At 35.4% G+C, this 14,464-nt stretch overlaps 3 protein-coding genes across 5 annotated transcripts in view; all 3 read left to right on the forward strand.

The window, feature by feature from the left end:
* Positions 1-14,464, forward strand: part of LOC108597095 — a 40,652-nt gene that overhangs the window by 1,343 nt on the left and 24,845 nt on the right. The window lies entirely within an intron of this gene.
* On the forward strand, positions 393-951 carry LOC108595888 (ribonuclease kappa). The gene has a single exon (XM_017981177.1). It carries the CDS (start codon positions 488-490, stop codon positions 881-883), a length of 396 nt encoding a protein of 131 aa, XP_017836666.1. The 5' UTR covers positions 393-487; the 3' UTR covers positions 884-951.
* On the forward strand, positions 2,461-3,549 carry LOC108595558 (putative uncharacterized protein DDB_G0271982). The gene is made up of 2 exons (XM_017980818.2): positions 2,461-2,665; positions 2,714-3,549. Exons 1-2 carry the CDS (start codon positions 2,626-2,628, stop codon positions 3,415-3,417), a joined length of 744 nt encoding a protein of 247 aa, XP_017836307.2. The 5' UTR covers positions 2,461-2,625; the 3' UTR covers positions 3,418-3,549.

A 14,464-nucleotide genomic window follows, 5' to 3' on the forward strand; every position in this document is an offset into this window, starting at 1 on the left:
ATAAATTTAGTTTGTCAGTTTGTTGACAGTCAAACCGCAACAACTTTAATTCAAATTCAATTTCGAATTCGAATTCATTTCAAGTGGTTTTTAGAGTTGAACAACCCAAAGCAAACCGCAGCACTAACCGAAAGCGAATGGTAAAAAACCCACTGCCAGCAACAGTTTGATGTATGAACTGTGGCCAACACATGGATTATTGCCACAATGTTGATCTCGATGCCGGGCCAGGCACATGAACTTCACAATCTGTCTGCTGTGATCTAATGTCATTAAATTCGCACAAGGTTAAAAACTGAGACAGAGACAGAGAGACCGACTGAGCGACTTAAAAGCCACAAATACTTTTCATTTCATGTGGGCTTTGCACCTGTTACAGTCTCCCCAGCTCTCTGGCTTTGCCTCAAACGTCTGTCAGCCAGTCTAATTTATAGTATAGACGCCGTCAAAGCTCAAGCTAGAGATTTATATATATTGTATATATACAATGGGCAAAAAGCTGCGTTGCCCTTGTGGCAAGAAGTGCACAATGTTCTGCGCATTCATCAGCATCTGGGGTGTCATCCAGTGTCTATTAATGGGCGTGTTCTGTTCCATCAGAGCGCTAAGCTTTCTGCATGATATCGCCATACAAGAGGAGTACGAGGAGTTGCATGAGTTCAAAAAGGATGCGGACAAGCAGTTTGATCGCACGGCCCTCACCTGTTATGCCGCAGCTGCGGTCTATGCAGTTTTAGCCATAATCTGCATAGTTTGCTATCGCATACGCTACAAGCCCAAAAGTGAGATAAGGGAGCTGCGGAAAAGTTCTATGATGGTTTCACCAAATGTTAAGCCCCAGAAACCGAAGCAACGCACGTCGAAGCGCAATACGCGAAAGTAAAAATAAAGGATCTAATGTTAATAATAAACAATAAACAAAGGCACTTGGCAATAAACTCTACACTTACTAATTAGCCAGCAGCTAAACAAAATATGTATTGGGTATAAATAATCTGAAATCTATACAAAGCAATTCGTATAAATAGTTTGGATAATTGCGAATTTTTGAACCCGAAATGCTTACGAATTCGAATTCGAAAATATTTTTAAATTCATAGAGATAATAAACTAACTGCATATTTTATATTGAGCCAGCAGTTACTAATAAAAAAAATGATTTGGTTTAAATAATCTTAAATCAATTCGAAACAATGTAAGCATCTAGATAATCACGAATTGCCGCGAATTCAATTCGAAACGATATCGAGATCAAGATATTGCGAATTTTATAACCCAAGTATTTATTTGGATAAATGGTGTAGATAAGTATTCTTCAACCCAATTATAATAACGAAATTCATAAATTTAGGCTTACAAATTCGAACTCGAATATTTTTGTATGCAGCAACTAGAAACTAACTGTATTTTATATTGAGCCAGCAGCTACAAAAAAAATAAAAAAAAATAAGGTTTAAATAGTCTTAAATCAATTCGAAACAATGTAAGAATCTAGATAATTGCGATTCCAAGTATTTATTCGAATAAATTGTGCGAATTCTATTCGAAACGATGTCGTGATCTAGATATTGCGAATATAACACAAGTATAGTAACGAAACTCTTTATTTTAGGTTTACGAATTCGAACTCGAACTGCATATTTTATATTGAGCCCGCAGCTAGCCATAAGTATAATTTCCAAAATACAGTTGGAACTGTAAGTCAATTTCTATATACTCCATGGGCTGTCATAAGCCAATAGATTTGATTGCATTCTAAGCTAGTTCAAGCACACACACCCACATGCTATAGATACATGGGTATCTATATAGTTAACAGCTGCACCTTGAGCATCGAAACAAGTTTGTTGACCGCATTCTCTGCTCTATGCATTTATTTGAGCTGCAGTTTAGCTTCTTTATCTGTTTAACTACTGACAACTCGAAAGTCTGTCCGTCCGTCCGTCTGTCTGTCTGCAGTGCATGCTATTTTTGACAACTAGTTGTTGTTGTTGTCGTCAGTTTGTCGCACGTGACACCTTTGCGTAGATTTTGTTCTTTTGACTTGTCATAAATTTCCATGAAATTTGTTGAACTCTTAGATGCTAATGTATGTGTGTGTGTGTGTTTTGTATCTGTGTCTGGTCATGTCTGGTAGATAAGCTAGTTGGCTCTTTGGCCTATTAAAATTGTACTTATGCACCGTTGTGTAAATTTATTGTACACGCTGCTTATCGAAACTGAAACAATTCTAAATAAATTTTCAAAAAAATGTTGTAAGCTCTGGCGTTGCCTTGCCAGTCGAATTTTAAGTAAAAATATATACAAATTGTTTGGAATTCTTGAAAAACTGCTGTCGACAAATTTGTTAGATTTTTATAAAAAGCAACTACGCGTGAATAACTAAAAGTTTAAACAAATTAAATCAATTAGCAGCTGCAGCGTAGGGCTGCAAATTTTTTAAACTTTGCCAAACTTTTTTTTAAACTAGCACAACTTTAAGCTAATCCCAGCAGCTTTGGCTACAACGTCACTAGCTACAAATGTATTTTTAACAAGCTTACACTTCAAATATAAATATAAAGTTGAAAAAATTGAAACGTTTTGCATACAAGACGCTGCGGTAAACGTTAGAAAGCAATTAGAATGTCAAGGCTTTTGTTGGCCCGATCGCTGCGCCTTTCGCGTGAGTATTGCCATCCAAATGCTGGCCAAGCTACAGCTCTTCCTGCAGCTCAGCATCGCTTGAGTGCTGCATTGCAACTGGTGCGACAATTTGCTGCCAAGCCGCCGCCCAAGCCCTCGACTGCGCCCAAGTGCCAGGACCCGGAGCCGCCGAAGCCCAAGCCGGGCTATTTTCCCAGTGGCGGCACACATGCCGTTATGGATGATCTGCCCAAGCCGGAGGGGGATTTCTACAAGGCCTGGAAGGCCAAAAATTCCAAATACAATATGGTGCTGCTCAGTTCGATTCTGGCGCTCGTGGGCATTGTCTTTGTGTGGAACACCACCAATGTGATGCCTCTGTGGGCAAACGTGCCCGAATATCCCTACACTGAGGATGAAATGGAGAAGTTTGCCGAGGAGGAGGAGCGCCGCCAGGAGGAGAAGGAAGAGCGCGAGCAACGCCAGCAGGATCGCAAGGAGATGAAGGAGCTGCTAACGCGACGTCGTCTAGCCAAGGAGGCGATGCCGCGTGAGGTGGAGCTAATGCAGAAGGATCTGGATCAGGGACTGGAGGGTAATGAAACCGATGAGCTTGTCAAGCTCAGTACAGAGCGCGAGGAGTTTGAAGCCTGGGAGAAGGAGGAAATGAAGCGTCTGGAGGAGAAAGAAAAGGAGCGCGAAGCGTTGAAGAAAGAGCGCGAAAAGGCGCGTCAGGAGAAGCTAAAGCAAAAGGAAAAGGAGCGCAAATTAAAAGAGAAACAAAAGAATTAAACACACAAATTAAACAGCCTGCTTAGCTTAAGTTAAATAAGTTAATTGCACTTAACAAAGACACTGCACATGAGAAAATTGTAACAAAAAAAATAATAAATAAAGCGCTATTGTTGCTGTAGGCAAATGGAAGTTAAAAGTTTAATTAAAAAACGCGCATAAATCAAAGAGCGAGCGCGGAATAGTCGATCCAACTCGATTGAGAACAGTTAGTTATGAGCCAACTGCAGCTGCTTTATTTAGTTTATAACCATTATGTTATTATTTGTTGCATTTAGCTAAACACAATGCTGCTGACCGCTTTGGCGTTGTCTATGATCTATGTTTATGGCTTATGGCTGAAAGCACGCTCTGTTTTGACCCAAATGAGGCGCAACCACATGTGAAGCCACTGTGCGAGGGGAAGGGGGCGTGGCATTAGCGTGCCAGTCGGCAACAAAGGAAGTGGCTCATTGCATGTAATCAGCCGTCGAGCGAAAATAACGAAGAGCTATGTATATGTATCTCATAGATAAGAGTGCCATGGCACCAAAATTCAATTGAAGCTCAATTACGCATCAAACGCATTTAGAGCTCACTCGCTCCCCCCCTCCCGTTAGTTCAGAACAACGAGCACTTGTTGTTTAGCTAATAAAATAAATGTTTGTGCTTTCTTTCTTCAAACGCATTCTGTGCCAAAACAATCTATTAAATCCATGGCAATTCGCATGCGTCCGTTGTGCATCTGTAAATGTATCTGTATCTTTTTGCATCGGCATTTGTATCTTTTGCGCTAAGTGTGCTGGATGTGCGCACATAATGAATCACAATCGTCGTCAGTTAAGCTTGGCTTATCATTAATCAAATTAGCTGCACTGCAGCAGCAACAACAACAACAAGAGCAACAGCAACAAAAGCAGCAAGAGCAACAAGTGTCTTGCTGGCAGGCTTGTGCCACAGCACAGTGGCTAAAAATAAACAATTTGTGCGTAAATAAACAAAATATACATAAGGTTTGAAGAGTTACTTGGGGCACTACACACTTAATTAAATAATAAATAAGCAAACCAACTAAAAAATAACTAACTTAGAAGTAATATATTTATTTGCTAATTTAAATAGTATTTATAGAAATTATTTATGACTGAATTTAAAATAGACGATTGCTATGCTTAATTGTTAAATTTAAATGTCAATGAACGAAGTTAAACATATTTATATAAATATATATTAAAAATGTTTATATGCATATTATTCAATTTGAATTATATTCATTATTTATCACTGCAATTAAAATAGAAGAATTCTGCACTTGATTGTTAAATTTAAATTTCATAGCTAATCTGATTTATTTTTACTGTTTTGCGCTAAATTAATGAGCAAAGTTAAACATAATTGAATGAATTTAATATTAAAAATGTCTATATGTTTATTATTCATTTTGCATATCATAGTTACTTCATTTTATTATGCTTATTATTTATAAACAAATTTAACATAACAGAAGAATTCTATGCTTATTATTAGATTTAAGTTTCATGCTTAAACTAATTTATGCTAACTATTTGAACTGTATTAATAATTTAATCTAAAATTAATTTATGCTGGAATTTAACAATTAAAATTTCATAGTTAATCTAATAATGTTTACTGCATTATTATTGAAATTAGCATTAATTTATGAATTAAGCATAGAAAAAACATTTATTCAATTTAAAAGAAGAATTCTTACTAGCGAATTTAAGCATCAAAAATTCGATAGTAAGAATTCTTCTTTTAAATTGAATAGATTTTTTTTCTAGTTAATCTAATTTATGTTTACAGTTTTGCATTGAATTAAATTAAATTAATATTTAGCATATAAAAAAACAATATTTATTATGCAATTTAAATTTTATAGTTACTCTAATTTATGTTAGGTATTTAGTTGATGTTAATTTATAAACAGCAGAATTCTATGTTAGATTTTAAATTTGAACTTCATAGTTAAGCTTATGTTTAGTGTTTTATATTACTTTATTAATTTATTACTTATAGCAAAATGCTATATTTATTTTGTGAGCGCATGTTTTGCTTTTGTTCCACTGTGCTGCTGCTGCCCACATCTAGATTCATAAGTAATTTATCATATGCTCTGCTATTTTCTATAGAGCATTCCTTTATATATGTGGCATGCCATATTCTCGAATTTGCTTTTATTACTGTCACACTATCGCCCCCCCCCAAAATACCCCCCTCCCGCACTGTGGGCTGCTGCTCTGCCTTTTATAATGCATTTATGCTGCAATTTGTTTGAATTAGCGCTGCCAGCTTGTCGCTTAAGTTTGCTTAAGGTTTTTCTTTTTTTGTTAGTTGCTGCTGCTGCTGCTGCTGGTGAGGCGTGGTAACTGTAACTCTTTGAACTGCAGTGCATTATGCAAGCGTTTTTCTTTTTCTTTCTTTTTTTTTTAGTAAAGTAAAGTAAAGTAAAAGTAGCTGGCGTTTGCGCAGTTGCAACATCGCCTCGCATTCAATGCTTCCGGGGTAAAGAAAGATCTTTTTGTCTAAGCAAACATTTTCTCCAGCTGTTAAATATCCATACAATCGTTACATATAACAACAACAACATTTGTTATATGGCTTACAGCTTTATAACGCTTATCGTTGTGTCTGTCTGTCTGTCTGTTTGTTTTTTTGGTGGTTAACTTATCTGCTTGCATGTAAATATTTGCATCTGCATTTGCTGGCGTACAGCTGATAAGCATGGCTGAGCTAGATAAATGAATGCTGTGGATGCTGACAAAACTGAACGGCAAATCATAAGCGTTTGCTTAACTAACTCAGCTTGAGTTGTTGTTGCATGTTGCACATTCCACAAATGCGCAGACAAAGTGTTGCCAGTGTCTATGTAAACGTTTAGTACTTGGCTTAGTTTTAAAATAAAAATCCGCTACCTTTCTATTCTGATTGCAATCAGTTTGAACGTTCTTTGACGATCGTTACAATTATTATTTTCTTTCTTTCTATTGCGCTTTGCTGCAGTCGCGCAGGAGCAGCAGCAGCAAAAAGTTTACTCAACTCTGCTTTGATTGCTGCTGCAGCCTGCGTCGCTGCCTCTCAAGACGCTGTCATTAAAGGGCATACTCATGCAGTCGCTCTCTTGCGCTTGGCTCTTGCTCTTGCTCTCTTGCGCTGCCCCCTCGCTGCTTCTTCTTCGTTCAGCACATTCTTTTGCCGTCGCCGTCGCTTGTCATGTTTACTTATGCAGTTGATCTGAGCAAATGGCAACTGCCGTCTGCTTTTAACACTCAACTGCACAGTTGACAGATAGATAGACAGACAGTCGGACAGCTGTACACGCTGCACAGTGGTGCAAACTAGTTGCAAACTTTCGCCATATAAATTATGTTAGGCATGAGCAGTCAATAATAATTTGAACTCTCACTGCCAAGGGTGATTAAAGAAGCGCAGCTTAAGCTTATGTATGTGTGTGTGTGCGTGTGTCTAGCTAATAGCCGAAAAATGTGCGTTAATTATACAAATTGGCCAGCAGGCAAACACTTAAGCTCCGGCTACAGTCAATTATAAATTCATAGTTGCTTACGCCGTTGGGCTTCAAAGAGAAAGAGAGCGAAAGAGTGTGCGCGAGAGTGTGCGCGTTCTTATTGATATTGAGGCCTCGCCACAGTTATAACAATTCAAAGCGATTTTTTTTGTTTGCTTGCTCACCACCACTACCACCGCCACAGTGGGTCAATTCTTCATGCTCTACTCTCGCTCGCAATCAATTTGTTAGCAGCCAAAGCGGCTTGTTCTTCTTCTTCTTTGCTTTATTATTATTTTTTTTTTGCTTTGCGGCTTTGTCTTGTTGTTCTAGACTTGCTTGATTTGCTGTGCAGCTCACGTAGCTCGCGTCCCGCTACAAGTTTGTGACTCTCCCCACCTGCAATTGACTCATACTCGACTCGATCGACTACTGGCTCATCATAATGAGCATTTCTCTAGTTACTTTCTGCTTTCTATGTACGCTCCAATCCACTCGACTCGCCTCTGCGTTGAGTTGTGGGCTTTTTAATTAATTTTTAATATACTTGCGCACTTTTCATTGACTCCTCGGCTTGGACAGCGAAGCCAAATGCATTCAATATTTATATTTTCGTTGTTAGCAATTAGTGAGCGAATGCGAGGGGCGACGCGGGGGCGTGCGCTGTTTGACTTTAAGCTGGCTACGCCTGTGTGCCGTTGTCTCAACTTAAAGAGAGAGAAAGAGAAGAGAGATGTCTTTGTTCAGTTTTTGGTTGAAACGTGAGCACAGTGCAAAACAGTGGTTCGAAAATGATAAGCACCTAATTTATGCAACAAATGTGTATAAGAGTGGGAGGTTTTGTATAATTAAATCAATTTTATAAAAATATTTTTTAATTAAGAAATCTTATTAGCATAAATATCTATGAATATATGTTTATTGATATGCTATAGATTTATTGTAATACTATACACTGTATTTATATTTATCTCTAGCCAATAGCATTGAGTTTTAGAACATTAAATTAATTGAATACAAATATTTTCTAATTAAAAATTCGTCTCAGCGTAGATAGACGAACAAATTTAAATATTTTATAGTTAATATATACTTAGCGCTATTCACTTAAGTAGAGTCTTAGAGTTTTAAAAATATATTTTCATACTTTGTGCATTTTTTTTAAACACGTTTTCATTTCATGCTTTTATATCTTTAAGCACACTGTGCGCTGCGTTCTTTGTTATAAATTAAATTATAATTTATTGTACATATATGCAATATATACGATATGTGTATGTAGTAAATTGTTATGTTGCTCATATTGCTGCACCGGGGGGCGTAAGCGATTTGTCTTTGGTTAATTTTTCGTTTCGCTGCGTTTTTTTTGGCAGCCGCTTAAGTCAAAGTACCGCTAAGGCCGCCTTGAATTCCAATTCCAATTCCAGCCCACCGGAGTCCTCGTTCTGGCAGTCTCAACGTCTTGTTGGCCACATGCCAAAACTGAATCTTTTAGCCATATATCAGCGGTGTGCGGGCCGAAAAAGAATGCAGGCCACTTAGCAGCAGAGAGAGAGAGGGGCGGGGGTAGAGAGCATGGGGCACTGTAATAAAGTAATTAAAGTCATGACACTGGATGATTTTTTATGGCCAGAGATTAATTGAGTTTAGCAGAGTGGGCGTCCAGCTGTGGGCGTGGCAGCTATCAGTATAAAAATGCGCACAAACAATTTGCATTTAATTAGCTTTTCACATGAGACCGTTAAGCTTGCTGTGCATCCCCACACTACACCCCCCACTACACCCCCCACTAATTATATTAATTTTCACTCACTTCACTGCACGAAAATTCATTTAATTTGTTTGATTTTCAATTTATTAAAGTCTACAGCAGCAGCGAAAGCTTTTGGCTAAGTTGTGTTAATGGTTTTTGGATATTTAATTGTTTATTGTTGTTGTTGTTGTAATTTTTGTGCAACTGTAAAACGTTTTACTTTCACGCTCAATTTAATTGCCGCCTGCTTAACTCGGCGGCTTATGATTAAGTTAATGATAATGATACTGTTAATGATAAGCAGATGTTGTTTGCTTAAAAAACAAAAACAATGTTAAATACAGTTGGTCAAGTTAATGCGAAGACCACAAAAAACAAAAAGCGTGTGAACTTCATTACAAAATCCACTGACATGAGACAAAGCTACAATTTCCATGGCCTTCAGTTCAGTAGTGGACAAGTGCTTACAACTCTTAAATTGACCCTCGTTTCGGCTGCTGTTTGTTTGTTGTTTTTTTTCGTTGTGTTAGTGTGACAATGCGTGATCGTTATCATTATTAAAAGCTGATGTAGTAAGTCTCGAAAATAATGTAATAATAAAAAATCTGTGGAGTGTGAAAACTGCGCTCTAAAAATATAATACAATATATAAAAACTAACATAGTTAGTAGTTAGTTAGTTAACAACTCAATTTTACTGCAGAAATCTTTCGAAATTTTTTTTTTTAAATTTTTGAACATTTTGGAATTTTTTTGAAGTTTTTTGGTAAATTTTTCGAACATTTTGTTTTAAAACTTTTTGAACATTTTGGAATTATTAAAAAATGTATTGCTTGGAATAATTTAGTTCTACTATTCATAAAAAATATCCACATATAGATAGAGAATTCTGTATCTAGAAGTTGTTTTTGCATTGGTTTGATAATAATAAAAAAATATTTAGTTTATTTATTATATCATTTATAAAGAATTATATTTAGCAGCTGTTTACATTGCTTTGTTAAAAATAAAAACTACAAATATTTATTTATATTATATCGCCAACTTTTTAACGCTTGCTTAACATTTGCTCAGCTCAAAAGTTGTCTTGTCTTTATCTCTTGCGCTGCTTGTCCGCCCCGAAAATTAAGTTTTGCAACAAGTTTGTTGCTCCAGAAAATTAGTCTCGCATTTAATTGCAATGCTGGCCCCCCACTCCCCGCAGCAGCAGCAGCAATTGCAACTGTCAGCTAAAAACATTTTCAGCCATCAACAACAACAAAAAAATAAATAAAAAATAAAACTAAGTATATAAGAAAAAAAAAGTTTATTTGTAATTTGCGATGCGCGGTAAAAGTTTCCGCCAACTTCACTCCGCTCAGCTCCGCGCTGGCCACGCTTCTGTTTTTGCTGCAGTTAGTCGCTTATTTTATTTGTCACGAAAATTGGGTCAGTGGTCAGTTCGCCGTAGAATGATGACAGGGAAATGTGTTAATGATAGTGAATGGCGTAATTAAACAGAAATGTTGCTGCTTTGCAGAGCATTTAACATTTTTTTTGTTGTTGCGGATCTTTTGACAATTTTAGTAAGAGGATCGTACAGGAAATTGCATAAATTCCAGAGCAGAAGTATTTTTGAAATGTTGCAAGCATTAAGCATTAAAAGTGGGTAGCAATATCAAGGTTAAAAGAAAATAATTAAGAATAAATTACAAAGCAGTAAGCAGTGCTCAACATGTTTGCTAATTCAATTTATTATACAAATGTCAAGTATCAAAGAATTAATTTAAATGTAAAAACTTGTATGCTTCAATTCAAATTTATTTTAAAAATTTTTATATAATTTTTTAATGCTAATGGCTAATGCATTTAATTTGTGCAAAAACTTTGTGCTGCGACTTATTTAAATTTATTTTAAAAATGTTTGTATAATTTCTAGTTATATATAATTGCTAATGCATTTAATTTGTACACAAACTTTCTTAAAAACAAGTTTTAACTGAAAGGCAAATTTTAAAAGCTTAGCGCATTTTATTTTATATTTTTTGATAGCAATAAAAGTAACAAATTATGCATGGCCAGCAGCTAAAAGTCATTTAAAAATCATCAACAAATTAATGCTGAAAATAATAACAAATTAAGCAACAACAATAACTAAACTGACAAGAAATATGACAACGGTAAAAACCGTGCCCCAAAGCAGCAACAACAATAACAATAAATAAAACAAACAAAACTAAAGATTTGACAACTTTCGGTAGGCGTCAATTTTTTTTTTGAAAAGTTTGTTGTTAATAGTTAACGGTTAACTAGTTTATGTTTGTTTATTTTTTTTTTTTGACTGCTAATGATGCACGCAAAGGTCAAGAAACTGCAGCTGCGAGTTCTAAGTTTGTTTTAGCTGCAGCTCCAATTGTTGAACTGGCCCAGAGATGATAAATGATGCGCACATAAAAATAAAATTTAATTGGAATCGGTCATGCAAATGAGCATTAGGCCATAACAAGTGTTAAATATTTTATAGAGCGTAAATGTACATTAAACTAACTAAGCAAACAAAACATTTGTTACTTAACAAACATCCGCTGTTATATAGTAATCATAATAATAAGGCCTAAGCCCATTGTGCGTTTTGGCTTTAACCAAAACGGAAGCACGTCTTGGGCTAAAGTCAAAGCTCTTGGCACAAGTTCAACAGCTTGGCCACATAGAAGTTTATAATGCGTTTGAGTCATGCCACTTTGGCTCGAGCTTCCGTTTGTCTAACGCATGTGGCAAGTGCAACAAACAAACACAAACAACAACAAACAATTTCCGCTGTGCTTCAAAGCCAAAAAAGGCATTGAACAATTATTGTGCGCTCGCTGTAAAAAGCAAAAGCAAAAGCAACCGCAACAACAACAAAAAGTTGCGCCCACTAATAATCATGTTGCTCTCTCACTCTCTTTCGCTCTCTCTCTCTCTCTCTCTGTTGCGTAAAAGGCAAAGACCGGTCAATACGTAAAACAACAGCAACAAAATATTGTCAACATTGCAGCAGCAACAGCGGCAGCACTTGCAACTGCAACTGCTGCTAGTTGTTGCCAGTTTGCTATGATGCCACAGTTTGCTGACGGGGTCTTCAAACTGAGACTGGCACGGGGACTTCCAGCTGCGTAGACAGCACGCAGACACTACGCTGGCAAATTTAGCTTTTGGCCAACTTGCAATCCATAAGCCAAAACATAAACAAGTCGCACTGCAAATACGCTTACCATAAATAATAATAATAAATAATATAAGCAAACTTGAAAGCAACCAACATTCATTTGCAGCAAATTGTAAATGTTTCGATTCCAACAAATAACTTTATTATTTTTTATTTTTAATCTCAATTTCAGTAAAAATTTACATAGTTATAGGCAACTTTATTTATTCCAAAATTACATTTAATCACAATATTTCTAAGTAAACAACTTTATTATTTTTTACTTTTATTCTCAAAAAATTGACATAGTACTCGGCAACTTTATTTATTCCAAAATTTATTTGCAACCAAATCTTTAATTTTATTTTTGTCGTATAAAAATTGACAACATTATAAACTGAAAATAGAAATAGAAATCGGCTACAGATTTATTTTTTTTTTTATTATTATGCTCAATTTTCAATTAAAAATTTCTTTAGTTGTGGCAACTTTATTTATTACAAATTTTCTACCATTTTTTTAATTTAATTTTTATTTATTGTATAATTTCAAACAACTTTATTATTTTTTATTCTCAATTTTAGGCAACTTTATTTATTCCAAAATTTCTACATTTATTTTTTACTTTAATTTTTATTTATTGTATAAAAATTTACAACAACATTAAAAACTGAAATAAGCAATGAAATTTTAATGCTGCAGCCAAGCAGAAAAAAATAAATTCAGTAGAGATTTAATGAGCATATCCAACTTATTTATACTTAAATTTCAAAAATAACCTAATTTACAATATAGTAAGACATCTATGAATGAATAGATTCAAATCAGTTGCATATATAAAATGCTTACTATAATAAAAATATTTTAGTTAACAAAATGTTTATAAATATTGCTTAAGTTGCAATAGCTGTCAGTTTTATTGCTATAAAATTTATTCAACAATTATTAAACTTATTTTTTATTAATATTAAAAGTACTTTAACAATTTAACACTTCATTTTTTTAATGTTACATGTATTACAAACAAGTTAAAGTACCCCAACTTACATTTTGTATTTTTTTGTATGTTTCTGGGCTTTGCAGTTTTTGGAGTTTGCTGGCATTATTTTTAGTGTTTTATTTTGTTTTTTTTGGCATGCGCCGCGTGAAAAACGAAATGAAAAGTTGTCGATGTTGCAGCCGTGGCCAGTTGCTGCAACTGCGTCGCGTTCGTCCCCCTTGAAGGCTGCAAAAAACATTTGAAAATGGAAAGTCGTCGTTGCTGTTGTTGTTGCTTTTTATTTTGGCTGGGCCTGCAACCGGTTGCATTAGCCGCAATTGCAGCCATGCCATGCAACATGTTGGCCACATTGCATATTTGTATTATTTTTATTAGTTTTGAATTTATTATTTGTGTATATTGGCGGCTTTTTGGCCGCTAATTGGTTAAGCAAACTAGAAATCTTTTTTATGGCCTAGCTGAGAAAAAGAAAAACCTGTAAACGACACTTGGTCTGGGCAGGAAAGCGAAAGTTGGCTAATTTCAAATTGCAAACTGTGGTAAAAGCCAAGTGCAGGTTTGGCAGCCATAAAGTGCGCGAGAGTCTCGAGACTCGTAAGTCGTGCAAACCCCCAAAAGAGCGTAAATAGAAATTTCAGTGAATTATATAAGCGCACAAAAGTTCAATAGCCCAGACAGCGGCATTAAAATTGCAAATTTTCAGACACCACAATGTGCGTAAATTAGCCTAGTGACAGTTTTTTTTTTTGTTTAAACAAAAAGGAAAGCGTCAGTTTTCTTTAGCGACAGCTGCTATTGTTAGTTAACAGCTTAAAGTGTATGGCATAGTTGAGCTTGGCTTATAAATAAAACATGCATGCAAATTAGTCGTTAGCCATGATACAACTTAAGTTATTAGCCATGGCTGACAAAAAACAATAAAGCGTCGCTTTGTGTTAAGGTTAAAATATAAAATAGATTTATAGTTTAAAATTCAAGTTCTAGTTCAACTTGGCGCTCACTTCAGTTCATTTAAGGCCAACTGCCCACCACTGGCTTTCAATTTATTTCGCACTTTCGTTAATCTTTCAACAACAATTTCACTTGCTATTGTTAAAGCTCTCAACAGCCCACACAGCTTATCAACTTAGCTGGCAAAAATATAAATAATAAATACATAATTATGTTTTTAACATTTGTGAATTCACGCGCTTCTCTTGGCTGCTGCTAAATTGTTTATAACTTTCACTGCATGGGCGTTTGCTATAAAACAATTAAATGCACATAATTAATTTATTTGCTATGCGTTTTTTTGCTGCTTGTATATTTTACTGTTTTGTCTTTGGCCATGACGTTGTGGGTTTTGGTTTTACGGTTAGCTATGGGAAATGTGAAAAGCGTTGAGGAAAAACTGTTGCTGCTGTCGTCAGCATGTGAAGTTAACCTTCAGTTTTCCGGGTAATAAGTAAAACAGTTTTATGTCTGTTTTGCTGCTTGCGGTACAAATGATAATTTCTTATATAAACTTATGGCCAATACGGAAGATAAGTTGCCACTTTGGATATGTGGGAAGCAAATAATGTAGCTGACTTAATAAATAGTGCAGGTTTTAACTTGCAATATTTAAATTAGTTAAGCTTAACTTGAC

This window comes from Drosophila busckii, chromosome 2R, assembly GCF_011750605.1.
Source record: "Drosophila busckii strain San Diego stock center, stock number 13000-0081.31 chromosome 2R, ASM1175060v1, whole genome shotgun sequence".
Classification (NCBI taxonomy): domain Eukaryota; kingdom Metazoa; phylum Arthropoda; class Insecta; order Diptera; family Drosophilidae; genus Drosophila; species Drosophila busckii.

Coding starts and splice junctions, on each gene's coding strand:
- LOC108595558 (XM_017980818.2), top strand. CDS start 2,626: ATGTCAAGGCTTTTGTTGGCCCGATCGCTGCGCCTTTCGC. Junction 2,666..2,713: donor CCGATCGCTGCGCCTTTCGC/GTGAGTATTGCC, acceptor CTCTTCCTGCAG/CTCAGCATCGCTTGAGTGCT.
- LOC108595888 (XM_017981177.1), top strand. CDS start 488: ATGGGCAAAAAGCTGCGTTGCCCTTGTGGCAAGAAGTGCACAATGTTC.